The 22,811-nt window shown below is 58.1% G+C and overlaps 2 protein-coding genes and 1 long non-coding RNA gene across 3 annotated transcripts; 1 reads left to right on the top strand and 2 right to left on the bottom strand.

The window, feature by feature from the left end:
- Positions 1–444: 444 nt before the first annotated feature.
- NDUFS2 (NADH:ubiquinone oxidoreductase core subunit S2) lies at positions 445–9,978 on the bottom strand. Its single transcript, XM_086693594.1, has 14 exons — positions 9,820–9,978; positions 8,892–8,998; positions 6,218–6,408; positions 4,128–4,248; positions 3,843–3,955; positions 3,505–3,579; positions 3,272–3,349; positions 3,010–3,095; positions 2,491–2,610; positions 1,684–1,813; positions 1,312–1,407; positions 1,050–1,133; positions 853–910; positions 445–660 (listed from the first exon to the last, which is right to left on the bottom strand). The coding sequence occupies exons 1-14, from the start codon at positions 9,912–9,914 to the stop codon at positions 623–625; spliced, it is 1,392 nt and encodes a 463-aa protein (XP_086549720.1). The 5' UTR covers positions 9,915–9,978; the 3' UTR covers positions 445–622.
- A 3,387-nt stretch (positions 9,979–13,365) lies between these two features.
- Positions 13,366–21,274, top strand: ADAMTS4 (ADAM metallopeptidase with thrombospondin type 1 motif 4). Its single transcript, XM_086693593.1, has 9 exons — positions 13,366–14,202; positions 15,312–15,635; positions 15,878–16,010; positions 16,581–16,751; positions 17,480–17,766; positions 17,873–18,059; positions 18,311–18,486; positions 19,394–19,569; positions 20,084–21,274. Exons 1-9 carry the CDS (start codon positions 13,579–13,581, stop codon positions 20,508–20,510), a joined length of 2,505 nt encoding a protein of 834 aa, XP_086549719.1. The 5' UTR covers positions 13,366–13,578; the 3' UTR covers positions 20,511–21,274.
- Positions 16,974–17,982, bottom strand: LOC147572287 (uncharacterized). Its single transcript, XR_015245943.1, has 2 exons — positions 17,845–17,982; positions 16,974–17,251 (listed from the first exon to the last, which is right to left on the bottom strand). It is a non-coding gene; the product is annotated as an uncharacterized LOC147572287 (long non-coding RNA).
- Positions 21,275–22,811: the final 1,537 nt, after the last annotated feature.

Raw genomic sequence — 22,811 nt, 5'->3', positions numbered from 1 at the left:
GATATGGGCTCTCGCGCCTCAGGCCTTCAGCGACCAGGCCCCTGCCACCAGGGGAAAGGGGGACTCCCGCACTTGAGAAAGACCGCGTCCACCCGCCGTCACCCCCGCCCTGTTCAGATACATCTGGAATAAACCGTCCCTTCAAATTCCCTGAGAGCCCACCACAGCCCTTTCCCTTGCACATGACGCTTGACCCAGGACTTGGGCAGAGGCAGAGGGGTTTACCAATTTGTGTAGGCAGTGAATTCTGGGCAGGGGGGAACCAAGGGGAAAAGAGGAAACGGGGAATGGAGAAGTGGGAAGGACAAGAGTCAGAGAAGGGGGTGGCGAGGAACAGGAAAGACTGCCAAGAACCGAGTCTCAGAGAGAAGAGCAGGGTTAATTAACATTCTTGAGTTTCCTAGCAAAGTGAAAGGCAGTAAGATACTGAGGAAGACAGGTGGGCACAGGGGCCGGAAGGCGGCTTATTTATTATAATTTCTCCTTTTCTGGTACATGCACGGAAAGCCTGACAGCTAAATGTTCACGCACGTGTACACACACACACAGAGTCCTTTTCCAGAGACGGCCAGGCTCCGAGGAGGAAGCAGACCGGCAGGGAGATCAAACGCTGTTCCCCTGCTCACCGATCCACTTCTCCGAACACAATATCTTGGGTACCTAAGAGACCGACGGGAGGAGGAAAAATGTGGTGTTATCCAAAATCCAGAACCCATCACCGTGCCCAGGAGACTGAGGATGTGGCTCTGGGCCCATTGTCTGTGCTGAACAGGAAGTGTTCGCTTTCTGCCCCCAATCAGAGTCCCAAACTCCCTCGTCTGTGGCATGTCTGTTACAAGACAGGCCGCGTACCTATGATGGCAACAACGTCCGCCAGCATGTGTCCCTTTGACATCTTGTCCAAACCGGCCTGGAGAGATTGAGACAGCAACAGTGTTAGGCAAGATTAGCAGGGTGGGAGAAGCAAGGAACGTGCGTGAAAATCTCAACCAAGGTCAGAAATCACGGACTCCTCTACTGGAGGGAGAGTCACCGGGGTCGGTTCTTACCAGGTGGGCGAAACCAGGAGCCTTGATCTTGCATCGGTAAGGGCGGCTACTGCCATCGGACACCAGGTACACCCCGAACTCTCCCTGTCCAAGGAAGAAAGGTCGCTGCCTCCGTTAACAGGAAGAACGCTCTCCTCTGCCCAGAAAACCTCTCTATCGGCCCGCGTGTCCTCTCTCGCGCTGGCGACCAAGCAGCTACTTGGACATCTGTCTCCGGTCCCCCAGCGCACAGACAGCCTTATCCTTCCCCGTCCCTCCTCACCTTAGGAGCCTCGATGGCAGTGTACGTGGCCCCCGGGGGAACCTGGTAGCCCTCTGTATACAACTTAAAGTGGTGGATCAGTGATTCCATGGAAGTCTGGAAAGAGGAAAAAGGGAGGATCGGTAAGCCGGTCCAAAGGTTTCCCGGGCCTCCCCCTCCCCAGCACAGAAAATAACCTCTACCCTCGGGGAAACGAAAACCCACACAGCGAGCGAGGAAGCAGAGAAGACAGAGTGACAGAGGAGGCTACGGGAGGTTGAGACTCATATGGCGAATTCTTGCAAAAAGGAAAACTGAGGAGGAGGAGGTCATCTGAGGGTACCCCTCCCTGGCTGCTGGCCCCTTTCCCTTTGCCCTCTTCCCGGGGCCAACCTTCATCTCTGCTCGCTTAGGCGGAGACACTTTGGCATCATCGACCTTGATCTCCCCAGGAGGCATCTTGTTGAGACACTGCAAGATGATTCGAAGGGACTGGCGCATCTCCTCTACCCGACACAGGTACCTGGGGTGGATGAGACAGGCTCAGAGCGAGAGAGGACCGGTCAGGGCACGGGACGTGAGGCCGGGAAGGACGCCCGTGGCTGACCCGCAAAGGGCTGGCTGACTTTTTCCCCTTCCTCTTCTCTCCTAGTGCGGGATCTCTGCTTGGCTTGGCCCCAGGTAAAACCTACAGTCTTCTGGTTCCGGTACTGGCTCCTGCCCCCTGTCCTCTCCTGATCTTCTCCCCCTACCGTGCCCTGCAGTACTTCCCTCTTCAATTGCCCTCTTAGACACTTCTTGGACCGCAGAATGGGTAAGGGTCAAATTGACTCAAAAAGAAAACAAGCAAATCTCATTCAGGGTCAGCAAACAAGAATGGAACGTGAAGCTTAGACTCTGGTGGCAAGAGCCCCGGGTCAGGAGGATTCTAGTCTCAACCCCCACTAACAGGATAATCCAGGCCGATCGCTCCCTTTTTTATGCCTCGGCTTTCTCAGCCAAAACTAGTTCCATCCAAAACACGAGGATGAGGGCAAAATGAGATGTACACCCGTGAAAGTGCTTCAAGAAACCACCTTGTTTAACAGACACAAGAGCTCCAGCAGATATGGGAAAATATGGGCATAAAGAAAGTAGCCAAGAGACAAGTCAGACGAGGGGAAGCAGCTGGAAAACGAGCCGAGGGGACATGGGCCTTACCTGTCGTAGCAGTCCCCTCGAGAGCCTATAGGAACATCAAAGTCCACCTGGTCGTAAACATCATAGGGCTGGGTCTTCCGCAGGTCCCACTGGATGCCTGAGCCCCGCAGCATCACGCCACTGTGGGGCACGATGGGAACAAGGGTCACTTTCCACAGACCAAGAGAGGAGGCACGCTTTCTTCCGCCTGCACGCTCGGAGCATGGCCCAGAAGGCGCCACACCTTCCCGAAGCCAAGATATCAGGCTGGAACTACCCCGTGCCCAAGGAGAAAAGTCTTTTTTTTTTTTAAATATTTATTTTGAGAGAGAAAGAGAGAGAGAGTGTGTGCAAGAGCGCAGGGGAGGAGCAGAGGGAGAGGATCCCAAGCAGGCTCTGCGCTGTCAGTGCAGAGCCCGATGCGGGGCTCGAACTCACAAACGGTGAGATCGTGACTGGAGCCAAAACTGAGTTGGACGCTTAGCCGACCGAGCCCGCCCCCCCCAGGCGCCCCCTAAGGAGAGAAGTCATTCCTCCCACCTAAATCCATAGTTAAGTGCGTCTTCGGCTGTTACGACCCCAATGTCGACTGTCCGATTTCGCCAGATCCTGTTGTTGGTCAGCATCTATCGATCAAGAAAACCAGCGCGTGAACGCCCTCCACACCTCCCTCCAAATGCCTCTGTATCTCTTTACAACTAGGGACTAAAACCCACAAGCTGCTTCGGCAGCACATACACTAAAGCCCACAAGCCTTTCTTGAGAGGAAAAGAGGGACTCTTCCTACCAGTTCCTACCTTACCTCTTCCAACTCATCAATCCGAAGTGAGAAGTTCTTAGAAAACTCATAAATGTCATCCATAAGCCCAAGGGGTAGGTCCTAGAAGCCAAACGGAGAAGGACAGAGAGTACAGCTCAGCCTCCCTGCCCCAGGGCTACAGGGTTGGCGTTTCCATCAGCCGGGGCTGCCCTCCAGTGGCCACAGAGGATATAGGCATGGACTGAAAGTTCAAGAAGGCAGGGGAGCCAGCTCACCTGGTGCACACCTCCTGGCCGGACGTAGGCAGCATGCATCCGAGCCCCAGACACGCGCTCGTAGAATTCAAACATCTTGATAGGACACACTGGGAATTAGTGACAAAGTCCTGGGCCCCTAAGTCCAGCAACATGGTGGTCCACTCCCCTGCCCTCTGCCTTCTTGTACCCAACCAACCCCTCATGACACAGAGTTCCTCAAGGACAGAACCCAAGTTAAATATACCTTCTTCCTCTACGTGTTCTTTGTTCTGTCTCCTTTCCATCCCTTGGCTCCTTCCTACCTTCACCACTTCCTGTACCTCCCTGCCTAGCCTATCCTTTCCTCCTTCTCTTACCTTCTCCCTCTCTTCAAACATCCAGAAGAAAGGGGTCATAGCCCCAATGTCCAGGGCATGTGTGGTCACAGCCATAATGTGGTTCAAAAGCCGTGTGATTTCTCCAAACAGCACTGTAGAGACAGGAAGACAGCGAGAGGATCGACAGCGAGTGGACACAGCAGTTGTGGGCAGCGTCTAGGGTCTGCAAACTAAGCCTGGGTTGGATGCTCCCACGACGGGAATGGTGCGGGAGGGGCACTAGGCCGCGCTCACAGCGGGGCCACAGGAAGGAGACGGGCATACCTCGGATCCACTGTGCCCGGGGCGGAGGCTGGATATTGAGTAACTTCTCCACAGCCAGTGAGTAGGCCTGCTCATTACACATCATGGACACATAGTCTAGCCGGTCAAAGTATGGAAGAGCCTGGGAAGAAGGAAGAACCTGGGTCACACCTGACAGGCCAGGAGCCCTCAGACTGCCTGCCAAAAACCACTGCTCTCAGTGGGCATCAAAAGTCAACGCTGCATTAGCCTTCTAGTCTCAGGAGCTAAACAAGGCAGTACCCGATATCCAGTAGCATGCTGGTAAATGTTTCTTTAAAAGTCAAATCTCTGAAGGGGTGATTTGTTGCGTGTGCCCATTTCCACGGTGAAAATACTCCAGCAGGGCCAGCTTTAAGCTACCAACGTTACATAACTGAGCACAGCACTGGGCAGGGGAGCACAGTCTCTGCCATGCAGAGACAATACAATCACTTAGGAGCACAGAGGAGTCAAATAAGAAAATGATGAGCTTTGAGTACTTCTTACCCTGGCTTTTGATATAATTTATTAAATCGTAAGCCAAGGGGCGCCTGGGTGGCTCAGTCGGCTAAGCGGCCGACTACGGCTCAGGTCACGATCTCACGGTCCGTGAATTCGAGCCCCGCGTCGGGCTCTGTGCTGACAGCTCAGAGCCTGGAGCCTGTTTCTTTTCCTTTAATTTTTTTTTTTTTTTAACGTTTATTTATTTTTGAGACAGAGAGAGACAGAGCATGAACAGGGAAGGGTCAGAGAGAGGGAGACACAGAATCCGAAACAGGCTCCAGGCTCCGAGCTGTCGGCACAGAGCCCGATGCGGGGCTCAAACTCACGGACCGTGAGATCGTGACCCGAGCTGAAGTCGGCCGCTTAACCGACTGAGCCACCCAGGTGCCCCCCCTGGAGCCTGTTTCAGATTCTGTGTCTCCCTCTCTCTGACCCTCCCCTGTTCATGCTCTGTCTCTCCCTGTCTCAAAAATAAATAAAACGTTAAGAAAAAATTATTAAAAAATCAATCAATCAATTGTAAGCCGAGATCATTTAATTTTCAGTAATGGCTACGTTTAATAACTGGCTCACAAAATGCCCGGAAACATAACACTCTGTTCTGGCGAGCAGGCTTGAGCTGGCCCCGGCACACCACAGCCAACGCTCCTCTGGCCCACAAGTCTGCCAGAGTGATCGGGTGAGTGAGAGATTTCAGGAAGACAGGGCCCTGAGAAGGACTGGATTGGCTTCTGGTGGGAACAGTTGGGGAGAAAGGGTTCTTTCCCCGGGACACCAAGAAAGCCAAGTCTAGCTGTCTGCCGAACCACGGAACCAGCTTCAGCTTCAGCTTCCAGGAAGGGGGCGGGGCTACGACGGCCCTCTCCGGGACAGCCAGTTCTTGTCCTGATGGCCCTGTGACTCCGGTTAGTGCCGCACCGTTTAGCTCCACGGTCTCTGGGACCAGAAACCATCGGTGCCTGGACTCTCGGGGGCAGCGCAGTCTAGTCAGCTGGCTCTGTCCTAACCCCGTCACCCTGTGTCATCAAGCCCTCTCCTCATGACACGAAGACAAAACTTTCAGATGCTCACCCCAGCTCCGATTCCTTCAAACCTGACCCTCACCACTGGGGGTCACACAGCTCTCCTGAAACACGGCACACTGCCACAAACTGCTCTCGGTCACTCTGACTCACTGAGTGTTTCGAAAACAAACTTAAGACAGCCAGAAGATACGAGAATCGGCTGTTCGTCCTAGGGAACTGACGTCTCTCCCCCCTTTCCCTGCCCCCAGGGATCGCGGCTTTGACGTATTGGTATGATAAGAACAGGGAAACTGAGGCACTCGAAAAAGGGCAAAGGGGTCAGCCAAAAGTCAGCCGGAGAAAAGCCGGTGGTGTAGTTCCAGCTCCAAAGCATTTCTGCTAGATAAACCAGATCTGGATGGATTTCAAACATCCCTTGCCACGTCCCTCCGTCCTCCAACCAAAACGGTCCTTGCATCCTCAACACCCTCCTCCCCGGGGGTTTTGGGGGCAGCAAACTGGCAATGCCCCAGGCTACAGCATGCCTAGGTCCCGTCAGCAGGCCCCTGTTCGCCCTCACACCTGCAGATAGGTCTTGTATTCAATGAGCTTCTCGGTTCCTCGGTGCAGCAGCCCGATGTGGGGGTCACACTTGCGCACCATCTCCCCACTCAACTCCATCACTAGTCGCAGGACTCCATGGGCTGCTGGGTGCTGGGGCCCAAAGTTCAGGGTCAGGTTCGTCACCATCGTGTCCTTTGGAGGGTCCACATCTGAGAAGTGGGAAATAGTTCAGAGCCCAATGGTGACTCCCCGGAGACAGCAAGGAGTCAGCCTCTCCCCGTCCCTCTTTCACCTCACCAATCCACACCTTGTTAACTTCCCAACTGCCAACATAACGGGGAAGAAGACCATCACACGGAAAAACGGGAAGGGAGATCGAGATTTTCTCATGAGGGGGGACCATGCACAAACCTTGCTCTTTCTTTTTCTGTTAGAGTTTATTTACTTTTCAGAGACAGAGAAAGCACCAGTGGGGGAGGAGGAGAGAGAGAGAGAGAGAGAGAGAGAGAGAATCCCAAGCAGACTCCATGCTGCCAGCACAGAGCCCAATGTGGGGCTTGAACTCACAAACTGTGAGATCATGATCTGAGCCGAAATCAAGAGTTGGGACACTTAACCGACGGAGACACCCAGGCACCCAAATCTCGCCCTTCCATGTTTCCCAGAGTCCTTTTCTTTTTTTTAATGTTTATTTTTGAGAGAGAGAGAGAGAGAGAGGGAGGGAGAGAGAGAGCACGAGCAGAGGAGGAGCAGAGAGAGAGGGAGACACAGAATCCAAAGCAGGTTCCAGGCTCTAAGCTGTCAGCACTGAGCCTGCCGCGGGGCTCGAACCCACGCACCGTGAGATCAGGACTTGAGCCGAAGTCGGACACTTAACAGACTGAGCCACCCAGGTGCCCCCCCCAGACCTTTTTAAAGATAATACCGATAACACTTGTATAGCTCTTACTGGGTACCAACCACCAACCTAAGCCCTTCACTGATTTTAATTAACTTAATTCCCCTAATAACCATACGAGTAGTACATTCTATTATTATCTTTATCTTGTTGGGGAAGCTGAGGCCAGAGAGGATAAATGATTTCTCAGACAGCTAGCAAGTGGCAGAGCCAGGATTTAGCTCAGCTCGTTCAGCTTTTTTTTTTTTTAAGTGTGTTTATTTTGAGAGAGAGAGAGAGAGAGAGAGAGAGAGAAGAGGAGGAGGAGGAGAGAGAATCCCACGCTGTCAGCGCAGAGCCTGACGCAGGGCTCAACCTCACGAACCGTGAGATCATGACCTGAGCGGAAATCAAGAGTCAGATGTTCAAACAACTGAGCCACTGAGGCGCCCCTCGGGGTCCACGCTCTTAACCACCATGATACCCTGCCTTCCAAATCTATCTGATGAATGCCCAACTACTCAGGAAATGTCTATTTAATTCTTGCTACCACTGAATGACAGCTGTTACCCTCAAAAAGCATACAATTTAATTTGGGAAATAAGTACACGTGAGAAACCAGTAACGGAGTTACCAACTAAGTGGCTTAGCTGTTAAATATTTAAAGGAAGAAAAGAATACTGTGAAGAATTCACGAAGGCAGGATCTGAGCTGGATTTTGGTTTTGTTTTTTTTTTTTTTAACTTTTAACATTTATTCATCTTTGAGAAGGAGGCAGAGTGCAAGTGGGAGACGGGCGGAGAGAGAGAGGGAGACACAGAACCCGAAGCAGGCTTCAGGCTCCGAGCTATCAGCACAAAGCCCGATGTGGGGCTCGAACTCACGGACTGTGAGATCATGACCTGAGCCCAAGTCGGGGGCTTTACCGACTGAGCCACACAGGCGCCCCAAGAGCTGGTTCTTAAATACAGGGAATGATTCCAATAGGCAGAGAAGAGCGTCCCAGGCTATGGAATCAACAAAGATCAAATCTCAGAAACAAGGAAGTATCTGTGAAACTCTCACCTACACAGAGACAGATTATTACCATGTGCCAGTCACTACACTAACCGGTCCACGTTACAATCTCACTTAACCCTTACAGTGATGCTGCGAAAGAGCCGCTTTACTCACTGGTAAATGGAGAGTTGAGGTTTGAAGCCAGAGCTTAACTTTGCAACGCAAATCCTTCACCATGAGCTTTGGAGTCACACAGACCCAGACACAAATCCAATTATGTGTCCTGGATCAAGTTTTAATCTCCCTGCACCATAATTTCCTCCAAAGCGGTACAATACTGGCATCTTTCTCATGGAGTTGTTGCAAGGACTAAGTGCAATAAGTCATACAAAACTCCTGACACCTGGGAAGCACTCAGCTACTGTTACCGTGACGTTTTTGAAAAGCAACTAGCAGTGCCTTTGAAGGTTTGAAAAACCACCTTGGCTACCAAGGGACATGGAAATATACTGAACCTCTGGAAAAAGCTGCAGTGAGAAAGATAAACCTAGTAGGGACCTTCAAGGGTTGACTGGGACCTACTCTTTTTCTCCCAGAATGTTCTTCCTTTCCTTCTCTGCTTGACAAATACCTGCCCTCCTATCACTGTTATACTATCACTGTTATCGTGTCTGTGGCATTGCTAGTAAAATCAGCAAAAATGGCACGGGGCAGGGGGGTTGCTAAAACTTGCCTTGACAGAGAGCTCAAGAGCATTTGGAAAACAGCGTGGGGCAGGGATGGGTGTGAGTTGGGACAGGAGCTCTGGGAACTCACCATTCCAAGGCGGAGGCTTCCAGTGGGCCGTTTCCTTGGTGGGGTACATGACCGCTCCCCCAAACTGCTCTGCCCATTCCATATCTGGCTGCCATTGCCGAGAACCTCTAGGGAGTTAAAGACAGATCCTGGACACAGGGGCCTCAACAGGGCTTGGTTCCTCTGTTCCCGTTCACTCTCAGGTGGGCCCAGGGAAGTGCCCGGGATTCTCCAAAGCCAAGTGACTGACACACAGCGTAGCTTAGGCAGAACGAGCTGGACCTCTAGAGGCCCCATTGCTACTAACAGCCTAATTCCTGGTCACTCCTGGGCATGCAAGGTTAGGGATCCTAATTCCTTCCACTTCTCATCATATTCTTCTTTCCACCTTGGTGAATATGAACGCAAGAAAGGTGCTTATTCACGGTCAACCAAAGACTAAGAGGTGTCCCGGGCCGGTGCATGGCGGGGGAGGGGCATGCTGGCTCCGCGGCTCGGCCCAGGTAAGACCCGAGTGATGCCCTGGGACCGACGCGGGGACAAGGGAGGTGTCTTGGCTTGTGCTCCTCCTTTATCTCCAGCAACAGTGCTTCCCTCTTCTCGTCTAACGAGACTTTTCAGCAGTCACACGCCACCCGTGATGAGGTTCGGGAGAAGCAGCAAGGCACAGGGGGAAGGTGACACTATCACTAACGTTCAAGGGCACGGGCGCCCCTCCGCTGATTTCACCCCTGGCGGAAAGAGCTCGAGACCCTCTTTCCTCCCTCGGCCAGGGCGGGCGCCACTGCATCCTGGAGCCCGAGACAGAAGGCCTGGGCGAGGGGGTCACCGGCCTGGGTCATTCTTTCCTGGAGGGCGGGGGGGGGGTGGTCACAGGGCCCGCGGAGACCCCAGACCCGAGAAACCCTGGCCTCGGGGGCTGCGCGTCGAGGGCTGCCCGGAGTCTCACCTGCTGGGCTGAACGGGCAGCCGGCCCCCGACCCCGGACCGCAGCGCCTGGGCCGCGACGCCGCGGAGGCTGCGCAGAGCCCTGAGCGCCGCCATCTTGCCCCGCCGCGGACTGCGGGAAGGAGAACGGGCGGAAGTGCTTCCTGCGCGCCGCCTCGCGGGCTTCCCGCCCATTGGCGCCACGGGGCCGCCCTCTTGGAAGCTGGCAGGGTCGCGGGCGCCCGCCGACTACGTCCGGGTTCGGCGCCAGGGCTTCACTTTCGCTCTCAGAGCGGCGGCGGGGCGCGGTTCACCTGGCCGCTCGTGGCTGGCTCGCCGAGGCGGGAGCCGGAGCAGCTTGCGGCCCCCGCGGGACCCTCTGTGTGTGCCCTGCCGCCCGCCCGGCTCTCCCTCGCTCTCCCGCCCGCCCGGGTGCTTCCCTGCGCCCCGCCGGGGCCGCCCCCTGCCCGAGCCCCGCTCCCGATGGCGGCTTCTGAGCCCGGCCCTCCCGGGGCAGCGCCAGGCTTTGCCAAGAGATTCGGAGCGGGGAAAGCCAGCTCGTTTCCAGACGGCCTGAGTGGGTTAGGGAAGAGGGGGCCCAAGCGGGGCTGGGCGGGCCCGAGAGCTCCCGCCAAACCCAAATGAAAAACGAGGAGGACGCCAAGGCCACCAGCACTGGAGTGGGCTGCTGGGTGTGTAGGAGCCACCTCGGCCAAGAGGCGGGGAGGCCCCCTGTGGGTGACCCTGATGTCTGCCAGGCTTCCAGAAGCTGCAGAATGGCAGACCCAGGAAGCGACCTGAGAGATGCCTCACAGCCCACTTCCCTGGGGGTCAGCCCTTTTTCCCTCCGGTCTTTCCGACCCCGCCTTAGTCCTGGCCCCTGGCGACGGCCGTAGAGATGTAGTACCACCAGGAGTCCGATCCCAGTCCCGTATGGAACAGACAAAGCGTTTTGCAGCCTTGGAGGCCGGTTCTGTTCTCTCCTTGTGCCTCCAAACCCAGCTCCCGCTGGGCCACCCGCTGAGTTTGCACATCCCTCCCACTCTGAGCCTGGAAAGAGGCCTTCCCCAAATCTCTCCCCCTCCCCGCACCAGGGTCCCTGAGAGCCCACCAGCAGTGCAGCAGGGTGGGGCCGACGGACCCGGAAAGTGGCAGAGGCAGGGAATTCTTAGCTGTGGAGAAAGAGAGGAAAGCCAGACTTCTAGCCTGGGAGTTGACCTAATGGGAACCATACCAAAGGGTGGGGCCACATCCCTGGCTGTGGGAACTGACTGGGCCCGGCCCCGGGGTGGACTGGGCAGCCAGGCAGAGGCTCTGCCTCCCTCGTCCCCCCCACCCTTTCCCTGGGCCTTCTCTTCCCCTGTAGTTGGACACAGTGAATGTGTTGGGGGGGGGACTGCATTTCTTTACCCTAATCCAGCCCCAGGAGAAGTCAGGGTCGAGTCTGGGCTGCTTGGCCTTGGAGGCAACTTGAGCTGGCACCGGGGTGAGGGCTCCTGGGGGGCTACCTAGGACACTACATCTTTTGTGCCCTCTCCCTGCGGCCGACACCCCCACACGGCTGCTGCTCTGATTCTGAGGCCCTTTGTCTTTCATTGCTTAGTCACCCCCTTTGTCCTCATCTCAGATGGGGGGGTGGAAAGGGACAGTAAGAGTCCTCTGGTGATGGCTCCTCTTGCCCCTGCCCCCTCTGGTCTCCTGTCCTTTGTCTGACTCCTGCAGCCCCAACCCTCTCCAGAGTTAGGGCCAGAGTCAGGGCATGTGGTGGGTGACTCCGGAAGTGGTGGGCACCAGAGCAGGTATTAGTGACCTGAGCAGGAAGGGAGGGGGAAAGGAAGTGTTCTGGCGGATATGATTTGGGAGACAGGAGGTGACAAGGCAGAGAGTGGATAGGGGAATGGGGGCAGGGGCAGGTGATCTGCCTCTGGGAAAGGAAAGGCACCGCTGACTGCATTCTCTTTCCTGGGGATATCCTGGGGAAAGGAGTGGCCACAGCATGGGGTGGGCAGAAATTTTCCCTCCTTCTGTACCCCTTGCTTCCTTGCCTCCAGAGTCCACCCCCCCGAGACCACTTTGCTGAGTTCTCTCCCGTCTAGAACCACTTCCTTCTCCGAATACTGCCCCTTCCTCCCCAGGCACTGGGTTCCTGTTCCTCTCAGTGCCCTAATTTCCCTATACACACAGTCCTGCCTCCACCCTGTCCTGTCCGTGTCTCATGGGCAGTGAGAAATGAAAGATTACTGGATATTCCGGGAACGGTTGTGTTCTCGGGGCAACGTGAGGCCAAAGGAGGGAGCCGGGTGGGGGGGGGGGTTCCCCAGGATGGGTTGACTTTGGGTGCATCTGGGTTCCTGAGAGAGCAAGTCTTTCTGTGCTGGGGGCTGGCCGACTTGGGGCTGGGGGAGGGTTTTAGGGCAGTTGGGAGTGGGCAGGAACAGGGCCAAGAGCCTGGGGGAAGCTACTGGGAGCTGGGCCAGGGAAATGGGGAGCCAGGAAGTGGGGAGGGGGAGCCCTGGGGGGAATGGAGGCGGAATGGCTGTTCCGGGCTTGAGAGGGTGTGGGTAGTGGTAACTCAGGAACGGGGGAGCCCGAGGGAGAGAGGGAGTGTTAGAGAAGAGGAGGTGCCACCCTGGATCCCCCTTCTATAAAAGGAAAAGTCGTTAACCCCTCCTGCCTTATCCTCTGCCTGCTCCACATGCCCATTCCAAGCCGACTCATCCTACCTTTGGGCAGTAAATTCCCTGACGGCTGTCTCCTTGCCTGCCCCATCTCCCGCCTGGCCGACCGGCCTCTCTCCCACTGTTTGTTCCCATCCTGAGCCAAAGGCCGGCCACCTCCTTTGTTCTGCCCTCTCGGTGCTTCCTTACCTGTTGCCCACTGCCTTTCCCTGGGCAGTTCTCTCAGTTGCCTCAGTTCTGGAAAGCAGCCTCTAGGGGCAGAGGGCAGCTCATGAGGGAGCCCTGAGAAAAGGGAGGCCATGCCAGATGAGAGAATGGGAGCGAGAATTCTCCCGGGACCGTGGCCTTTCTGTGCGTGTTGACCAGGCCCTTTCCCTGACTTCCTACCCCTCCTGGGGCTCTGTCCCACCAAAAAGGGAAAGAGACAGCTGAGAGCCGACTGTGGGGTTTGGGGAAAGGCTATGTCATCAGCTGGCCCGGTGCCTATGATCCATCCGGCTGCTAGAGATTCCCCTCCCCTGGGCAAGTCCCCTTTTTTTTTTTAAAGGAAAACAAAAACTAGGATTTTGGGGAAGCAATGAGACACCCATCTGAGTTCCACCAACCAAGCTCCTGTCTGAATGGCTTATAGCTCAGCCAATCGCCGAAGCTCGGGATGCTTAAAAGAGCTGGCGCGCGGAGAGAGGCTGGGAAGAGCCCACAGGGAGACCCACAGACACATAGACCCGGGAGAGAGAGGAGGAGAGACAGAGACAAAGGCACGGCGGAAGGAGCCAGAGACAGGGCAGGCACAGAGGCAAAGCCAGACAGTCTGAGGGAGCCCAGAAGGAGAGGCCAGAGGCCAGAGCTAAAGAAGACACGGGCAGGGAGAGACAAAGACATAGGAGAGGAGGGGAAGCCAGGCCACTAGGCGCCTCTCCTAAGCCTAAGGGCCAAGTTTTCCCCCGTCTCCTCTGACCGGCCCCGGCCCCTCTGAAAACTCTGCCTCTGACCTTGGCACAAGTCCGAGCCCCCAGGCTGCAGAGAGGAGCTTTCCAAAGCCAGGGCGGGGAGGACTTGGTGCCCAGACGGCCTCAATCCCTCCCGGCCGCGGCACCAGTGCCATGAACAGGACGGACCGGCATCCCAGGAGGGGCTTGGCGGGGTGCTGGCCGTGGGGAGCCCGACCCCGCCTGCCGCTCCCCCCTGCGCCCGTCTCCCTGCCGCCGCTGCTACTGCTGGCCTCCCTCCTGCCCTCGGCCCGGCCGGCCAGCCCCCTCCCCCGGGAGGAGGAGATCGTGTTTCCAGAGAAGCTTAACGGCAGCATCCTGCCGGGTCTGGGCGCCCCTGCCAGGCTTCTGTACCGCCTGCCAGCCTTTGGGGAGACGCTGCTGCTTGAGCTGGAGCAGGACCCCGGCGTGCGGGTCGAGGGGCTGACGGTGCAGTACCTGGGCCAAGCACCTGAGCTGCTGGGAGGGGCAGAGCCGGGCACCTACCTCACCGGCACCGTCAACGGAGACCCAGAGTCGGTGGCATCTCTGCACTGGGACGGGGGAGCCCTGTTAGGGGTGCTGCAGTATCGGGGGACCGAGCTCCACATCCAGCCCCTGGAGGGAGGCACCCCTAACTCTGCCGGGGGCCCCGGGGCTCACATCCTACGCCGGAAGAGTCCTGCCAGCGGCCAGGGCCCCATGTGCAACGTCAAGGCTCCCCCCGGGGACCCCAGCCCCAGCCCCCGAAGAGCCAAGGTAGGCAAGCCCTGGAGCCTGTGTCCTGCAGCGTCCTCCCGCCATGTCTGTCCTACTGACCCCCATTCACGCTCTCTCCACCCACTTCCATTGCTGGCCATTCTGCTTCTTCCCTGCCTGCTGTCTGCCTCTGCTCTTTCCGCCAGCCTCCCTTCTTGGGAAGGCTCTGGCTTCTCCCTGCCCTATCCCTTCTCCCGGCCGGACTGCTGATCCCACCCGAGGAGGGCTCTCGGGGTTCTCTGCCGGGAGTGACCCCCCCCTCTGGCCACCCCAACCCCGCTTGGCCACAGCATCCTACTGGTACCATCTCCTGCGATGAGGCTCTCCTGACGGCCCCTTGGCCGTCCCAAACTTTCCGCGCCCCAAATTTGATTTCTACCCGCCCCCCCTCCCCCCCACCAACTATAAAGGAGTGAGAGGTTTGAAAGGAGTGAGGATTGGCCTCTGGCTTCTGGTGCTGCCTTCACGATAGTTCTGGCAAAGTGCAAACTAGGGCCGAAGTGGACGAGGAGGAAAGGCGCCCCGTACCTGGGCAGTCCCCTTCCAGCACTGCGGACTGACTGCAAGGCGGCCTGAGGCTCCATCCTTCCCTCCCTCCCACTGCCGGCCTCCCCCCCCCTCCCTCCCTCTCTCGCTTTAATCCAGACCAGCCGCTCTCCCTCCACACCCGCCACGCTGAGATCTGGCCCTGGCCCTAGCTGCTGACTGAATTGTTCCTCCAACCACACAGGGCAGACACGTTGCAGCCCGGCCCTCTAGCTCCAGGCCTGCAGGCCCCGTCGCACTCGGGCCTGGGGGACCCCCAAACCCCTCCCAGAGTCATTCTCACTGCGCTTTCGCCTCTGGGGCTCACGCAGCCCTGGGACGTGGCACCCCCCCCCTCCCACCCCCTCCCCTTCTCAGAACCGACAGCTGATTTCTCAGAGTTACCACAAAAGCCCTGGGACTTTGGGGTTGGGGGGAGGGCCCAGGCGAGACCCGTGGGGAATGTGTGGCGCAGCTGGCTCTGCTGAGTTCCAGACCCAGGAAGTAAGGGGGGTGGGGGGTAGTGATCCACGGGGCTGGGCGGCTGTTTCAGGGCGCGCCCCCCCCCCCCTTTTCCAATCCAGCGCTTCGCTTCACTGAGTAGATTTGTGGAGACTCTGGTGGTGGCCGACGACAAAATGGCAGCATTTCACGGCGCGGGGCTAAAGCGCTACCTGCTGACGGTGATGGCGGCAACGGCCAAGGCCTTCAAGCACCCAAGCATCCGCAACCCCGTCAGCTTGGTGGTGACTCGCCTCGTGATTCTGGGGCCAGGCGAGGAAGGGCCCCAAGTAGGACCCAGCGCCGCCCAGACCCTGCGCAGCTTCTGCGCCTGGCAGCGAGGACTCAACACCCCGGAGGACTCGGACCCGGCCCACTTTGACACAGCCATTCTGTTCACCCGGCAGGTGAGGCCCCAGTCGGCCCCCACGGGCCACGTGCTGCGTTAACTCCCCAACCAGCGGCACTGTGGAAACCGTGACGTAAACGGTGCCCCTGGAGCCGCACGACGTGTCGCCTCGGCCCCGGCCACGTGGCCGAGGCCATCCAGGCCCCGACGGCGCTGGGGGCCCAGCTAACCTAGATCTCTCGTCCCGGCGGGCCCCGGGGTCTTGGTTCCTCATGCGTCTTCTGTGACCCCTCTCCGCAGGACCTGTGTGGGGTCTCCACCTGCGACACTCTGGGCATGGCCGACGTGGGCACCGTGTGTGACCCGGCTCGGAGCTGTGCTATTGTGGAGGACGATGGGCTCCAGTCAGCCTTCACCGCTGCTCACGAACTGGGTAATGTGGGAGTGGGGCTGTGGGGCACCCGGGATGGATGAGAGAGGTAGCAGGCCCGGGGAAAGGGGACAATGGGCTCACTAGAATGCGAGTAGGGGTCACAAGGTGACCTCCACCCGCCGGCCTAGGCCCAGGGCCGTTATCCTTCTCTGCTGTGGATGCAGACAAACATTTAGCTTCTTCTATTAAATGAGATAGCATGTGGAAACTTACCGTGAACTCTGTGTGTGTGTGTGTGTGTGTGTGTGTGTGTGTGTGTGTGTGGGGACGGCACAATATTGAGAGAGATGCTATTCGTCAGAGTCAGCGATAGAATGTTGGGAACGTTGACTACAAGGAAAAGGGGGTAGGGAGGGGCCCTGAGTGTGTTTGGGGGGAAGGGGAGACAGAGAAATGGGGGCTACATATGGAGGAGCCCTGGAGCACCGGAAGGAGACGGGGGCGGGGCAGTGTGGGATGCGGGGAGAATCTGACCATCCACAGCTGGAACCAGGTTTATCATGGGCTTGAAGCCCCCTGAGGGCACAGAGAGGGGACCCTTGGGCCCTAACCAGGCCTCTGCTCTCACAGGCCATGTCTTCAACATGCTCCATGACAACTCAAAGTCATGTGTTGGTCTGAATGGGCCTGGAAGTACCTCCCGCCATGTCATGGCTCCTGTGATGGCTCACGTGGACCCCGAGGAGCCCTGGTCCCCCTGCAGTGCCCGCTTCATCACTGACTTCCTGGACAATGGCTATGGTAAGCAGATGGCTCACCCCTTTCTCTGTTCGGCTCTGGGCTCCTGCCCCACCCCCCACCCCCCACCCCCCACCATACTCTCTCTTCTGCTGCGTTCTGCATGGGCCCAGTTGACTCCCTCAAATGTGTTTCCTCTGCAGTGTGGGACGGGGTGAGAAATGCTTCTGTCGTTGCGTGGTTCCCACTTCCTCTAGAATAAATAGCACAGCCAAGGCAGGCAACTTTTGGTGTCGTAGAATTAGATCTCACCTTTTAAGGGTCAGCCCTGTTCACACTAGAATGGGCCCGCTGTGAGGGAGGTGACTGCCCGTCACTTGAGGTGTGCAAGCCTGTGGGACGGCCTGCTACTTGGCAGGTTGCTGATAAGAAGCAGACTCCAGAGCCCTGTAGTTGCTTAGAGCAGGTAGGAAGACTCAGGGCTTTGGGTTCCTGTCCTGATGCTGTTCGTTAGACACGCGTAGATGTGTGAGTGTAAGTTTCTTCGCGTCTGTGTGTCTGATCTGTAAAACAGGTCTCTTGGTTAAACGAGAGAGCGTCGCTCAGGCATTGAGCCGAGGCTCATCACATAACAAGCACCCAGTCAATTGCCTCTGCTGCTGAAAGCTTTCTCCGGCCTCGGGATTTGGATTCTAGGATCCCTCAGGCCCCAGGGAGTCCAAGCTTTCAGCCGGCAACCTAGAGCGTTCCCTCAGCCTGCTGCTGACCTCACATCCCTACCCCCTTCCCAGGGCACTGTCTCTTAGACAAGCCAGAGGCGCCCCTGCATCTGCCTGTGACTTTCCCCGGCAAGGACTATGACGCCGATCGCCAGTGCCAGCTGACCTTCGGGCCTGACTCACGCCATTGTCCGCAGCTGCCTCCGCCCTGTGCTGCCCTCTGGTGCTCCGGCCATCTCAACGGCCATGCCATGTGCCAGACCAAGCATTCGCCCTGGGCCGATGGCACCCCCTGCGGCCCGGCGCAGGCCTGCATGGGTGGCCGCTGCCTCCACGTGGACCAGCTTCAGGATTTCAACGTGAGGTCCCAGGGCAGGGGTGCAAGCAGGGGGCCGGAGGAGTGGGGACTGGCCCTGGGCCTGGGAGACTGTACTTACTGGCAGAGCACCCTTTCTGCTTCTGCAGGTCCCACAGGCTGGCGGCTGGGGTCCCTGGGGATCATGGGGCGGCTGCTCTCGGAGCTGCGGGGGCGGCGTCCAGTTCTCTTCCCGGGACTGCACGCGGCCGGTCCCCCGTAACGGCGGCAAGTACTGTGAGGGCCGCCGCACCCGCTTCCGTTCCTGCAACACCCAGGACTGCCCAACGGGGTCAGGTGAGGAGTGGGAGACACAGAGGCCTTCAGGCGGGGACGGTGGGGCTGAGGTGGTCGTCCCTTGAGTGTAGGGACCGTCCCCTGCTGTCGAGGGGAGAGACCTCACCGTTCAGGGACCTCCTCTGGCAGTCTGGGGGGGGGGGGGGGAGAGCGGTGCCACGCCGTCCAGGGGCCTGAGGGGCTGGGACGGAGGGGCTGCGGTGGGACGTGGTAAGGAAAGAGGACCCTGACCGGCCGTTTTACCCCGACAGCACTGACCTTCCGCGAAGAGCAGTGCGCCGCCTACAACCACCGCACCGACCTCTTCAAGAGCTTTCCGGGGCCCATGGACTGGGTCCCGCGCTACACGGGGGTGGCCCCCCGGGACCAGTGCAAACTCACCTGCCAGGCCCGGGCCCTGGGCTACTACTACGTGCTGGAGCCACGGGTGAGGGCCGGACGCCCCCGGGCGCCGTGCGTTCTCGGTCTTTCCCGCAGCCCCCCCTACCTGCTGAGATGGCACAGTTCCCCCAAAGCAGCCCCTAGCCGTGCCGGGCCAGCCTGGGCTCGGTCAGGCTCCTCTGTCCCCCGGGTATTGGGAAAACAAGCCCCAGACTCTAGATAAGTTTCCCGTGGTTTCTTTTTCTCTCTCTTCCCGTCTCCCTGGGCTCTGCTTCGTGAGAAGGGATGTGGCCTTTTGGGCAAGTCTTTGACCCCGTTTCCTTGGGCTCCTCTCTGAATTCCAGGGGTGGCCTCGTTCAGCTCGCGGATGGCCAGTCCGTCACTGGACAGGCCTCTTGGAGACAGGGGCGCCTCCCCACTCCCTCCCTGCGCTAGGGCGGTTTGTTGAAGGCCGAAGGGAGGAGCCCTAGCAGATTTTTCACCCCCTACCTCGGGGAAAACTCGTACACGTCGGCCGCCCCCTAGCGTCCACGTGGGTCACTGCCTTCGAGGTTCAGGGCTGGTGTTGAGACTCGGACGGACGGACGTGTGGTGTCCGCCTGGGCCCCTCTGCTTGCCAGCTGTCTCCCCCTTGGGAGACTGTGCACTCATCTTTCTGAAACCTCAGTGTTCCATCTCTGGAAACCTCAAGGAGTGCTTGTGAGATTTGCATTCTTGTTTACAAAGCACGTAGCACAGTGCCTGGTCCATAGGGAGTATTCTGAAAACGGTAGATTTTTAAATTTCTGTTGTCGCCACGCTCATCACCCCTTACGGCGGCGGGGCTCACGCCGCACCCCGTCCACGTCCCCCCCCCCCCCCCCCCCACCGCCCAGCCTTTACGACGGCCCCTTCCTGGCGGGATCTGGCTTCACCCAATCCCTCCTGACTTGGCATTGCTCCTCTCTTGACAGGTGGTAGACGGTACGCCCTGTTCCCCGGACAGCTCCTCGGTCTGTGTGCAGGGCCGCTGCATCCACGCCGGCTGTGACCGTGTCATCGGCTCCAAAAAGAAGTTTGACAAGTGCATGGTGTGCGGGGGGGATGGTTCCGGCTGCCGAAAGCAGTCCGGCTCCTTCAGAAAATTCAGGTTCGTCCGCTATTTATTTCCTCCCCTCGGGCCCCTGGGGTTGCCAGGGTGAACTTCACGCTGTTTCTCCCCTCAAAGAGCTTCCTGTCTCGCAGGGGAGACAGATGAGTAGCCAGGTACAGCACAGGGTTCCACCTGTTGAGCAGGTGGCCGCCTGGGCTGCTGTGAGGGCCCTGGTGGGCCTCAGGGAGGGCTTCCCCAGGAAGTAACTTGCTCCTGGAGGGAGAGGGGGAATCGGACCGGCATCGAAGAGGTGGGCTTCGAGGGGCACCTCAGTGAGGGGGCACCGGATGCAAAGATCTAGAGAGAAGAGGGGGGAGGGCACGCTTGCACACAGCTCAGACCTACAGACCTGAGACTATCGGATCTCAGGTCTATGCGGACCCCTTACACAGCTTTAGGGGGACAACCCTCTTTGCACACATACTCACACATACGGCCGTACAAACACAGCTCGGAAAGGCTGGAGGGATTCCGGAAGATGCTGAGCTCCCCCTCTATTCCTCCCACGCAGGTACGGGTACAACAACGTGGTCACGATCCCCGCGGGGGCCACTCATATCCTTGTCCGGCAGCAGGGGGCCCCCGGTGTCCGCAGCCTCTACCTGGCCCTGAAGCTCCAGGACGGCTCCTACGCCCTCAACGGTGAATACACCCTGATGCCCTCTGCCACGGATGTGGTGCTGCCCGGGGCGGTCAGTCTATGCTACAGCGGGGCCACCGCGGCCTCGGAGACACTGTCAGGCCACGGGCCGCTGGCCCAGCCCTTAACGCTGCAGGTCCTGGTGGCTAGCAACCCCCAGAACGCTCGCCTCCGGTACAGCTTCTTCGTGCCCCAGCCGGCCCCTTCGACGCCGCGTCCCACCCCCCAGGACTGGCTGCACCGCAAGGCACAGATCCTGGAGATCCTCCGGCGGCGCCCCTGGGCGGGCAGGAAATAACCTCATCGTCCCCGCTGCCCTCCGCGGGCACCGGGGCCTCGGACTGAGTTGGGGGGGGGGGGGGGCTTCCGCGGCTGCCTCACGCTGCCACGGCGGGGAGGGGCTGAGACTGTGAGGCCTGCCCTCCTCCCCTGCCCTGATGCGCAGGCTGGCCCTGCCCTGGTTTCCTGCCCTGGACGGCAGTGACGGGTGGTGGATGGAAGGGGCTGGGGACAGTCCCCCATCTAAACTGCCCCCTCCACCCTGCTGGTCACAGGAGGGAGGGGGAAGCCGGGGGCGGCAGTTGTATTTATTTAGTATTTATTCACTTTTATTTAGCACCAGGGAAGGGGACGAGGGCTAGGGTCCTGGGGAAACTGACTTCCGCCCCTCATAACCCTCACCCCGGCTAGGAAATCCAGGGTGGTGGTGATAGGCATAACTGATCCGTGTGTATGTGTGTGTGTGTGCGTGTGTGCATGTGCGTGTGCGTGTGTGTGTTCACGTATAAGGTACATCCTGCCCTGCTTTCGCCTCCCTGAACTTGTTTTCTGGGAAAGGGAGAGTCAAGGGGAGGATAGGCCTTCAGGGAGTAAGGGATTATCATATTTTTTAAATATATATTGAATTCTGCTATTTATGTGCTCCTTTGGGAGTCAGACACATGTGGGCTTGCACCCCGGCTCCACACCTCCGAACGTTCGTTTCCTCAGTTGCCAATAATAATACCTCCCTTGGAAATTGTTGTGAGGACTAAGTCATGTAAATAAAGGACTAGCATCGTGCCTGGCGCTGGGTCAAGTGCTCTGCGGTGGCCGCTGCCTCTGGTTGGTGTCACCGCCGCTCTGCCTGCCTCCGGCGTCCAGGGGCTCGGAGGTGGTGGAGAGCACGTCAGCGGTGCCCACCCTCAGCCCCAGGCCACGCTCCTCTGGTGGGCAGAACGCCGTCCTGCACTCGGAGGGACTCTCAGAGAAAGGACGGCTGTGTCCCTGATCCCTGGAGACGCCCAGTCAATAGAGACGGAATAAACGCTCGACCCCAGACACAGTTGATAAGAATAAGAAGGCACAAAAGAAAACGAGAACAGCTCCGTCCACACCAACAGGCACTTAGGACTGAGGGCCCCTCGTGGGGTCTGGTGGGGATGTCATTGTAGGAAGGGCACTGGAGAGGGAGTCCCCGGGCGTGAATTTGAGTTGGGGTTCAGTCTTACCGGCTAGCGGTGTTGGGGAAGTCACTGGTGCTGAGCCTTCGGCGGCTCTTATGCGTCAGGGGGCTGATAATACGCGTCCCCACCGGGTTGTTCTGGAAACAGTTGATAACCACAGTTTCAGAACAGCAAAAGCCGAACCGCGTGAGAGGTTACCCTTGTGACTACTGAGTGATTAGGACAGGGGCCCCCAGAATCAACCGGGGCAAACACAGCAGACGTCTCTGAAGGTGTGAGGATAGAACGGCATTTAACAGAGGGCAGGGCATGGTTTGGGGAGTCCAGCAAGCAAGGAGAATGGCGGGGAGGCGGGTCTGGGGGGGGGGGTGGACAGCCAGGTGTTCCCTGGAGGTCGACGCAGGGAACACAGACTCGAGGGGCAGGAGGTCACCAGACACAGTTGTACTTTTCCTTCCGAGCAGGTGGCCTTGCTTAAGAAAGAACCGGGGCAACCCTGTGTGCGTCGTGGAGGACGCGCGGTTGGAAAAGGACTGGCAGGTGCATCGGAACGATAGGCAGAGCCCTGTGCAAAGTCCGTGCGAAGTACACACACACACACACACACACACACACACACAGTGTGACTGACGGGGCTCACCCATCGGAAACAACAGGACGTTGCAAAGCTCTGCATCATAAGGGCCAGATAAGCCACAGAGCCTGAGCCCAGACTCAGTGGGCTGTGAGGGGTAAGGAGGGTGAGTCTCAGGCTGGGCTGAGCAGAGGGCCACCCTGACGGCCTTCTCGCCTTTCCGTCGTGCTCGCGGTAGTCCACACTTTGAAAGTCACCTTCACATGCAGCCTCTTAACAGGAGGCTCTTCCCTCACCGCGTCGGGCTCTGCCTGGCATAAAGAGGAAACTTTTCTCAGGGGTGCATGGGTGGCTCAGTCGGCTGAGCGTCTGACTCCCCCCTCAGAGGGCGTGATCTTGCAGTTCGGGAGTTCGAGCCCCGCAGCGGGCTTGCTGCTGTCAGCACAGACGGTGGTGCCTGCTTTGGATCCTCTGCCCGCCTCCCCCCGATCTCTCTCCGCCCCTCCCCTGCTTGTTCTCTGTTTCTCAAAAATAAATAAAACATTACAAAACATTTTGGTTTCAACTTATGAAATTTTTC

Source organism: Puma concolor, chromosome E4 (genome assembly GCF_028749965.1).
Source record: "Puma concolor isolate L17-30 chromosome E4, mPumCon1.1.hap2, whole genome shotgun sequence".
NCBI lineage: Eukaryota > Metazoa > Chordata > Mammalia > Carnivora > Felidae > Puma > Puma concolor.
The sequence above is the reverse complement of the archived record's forward strand: the minus strand, read 5'-3'. Positions and strand labels throughout refer to the sequence as shown.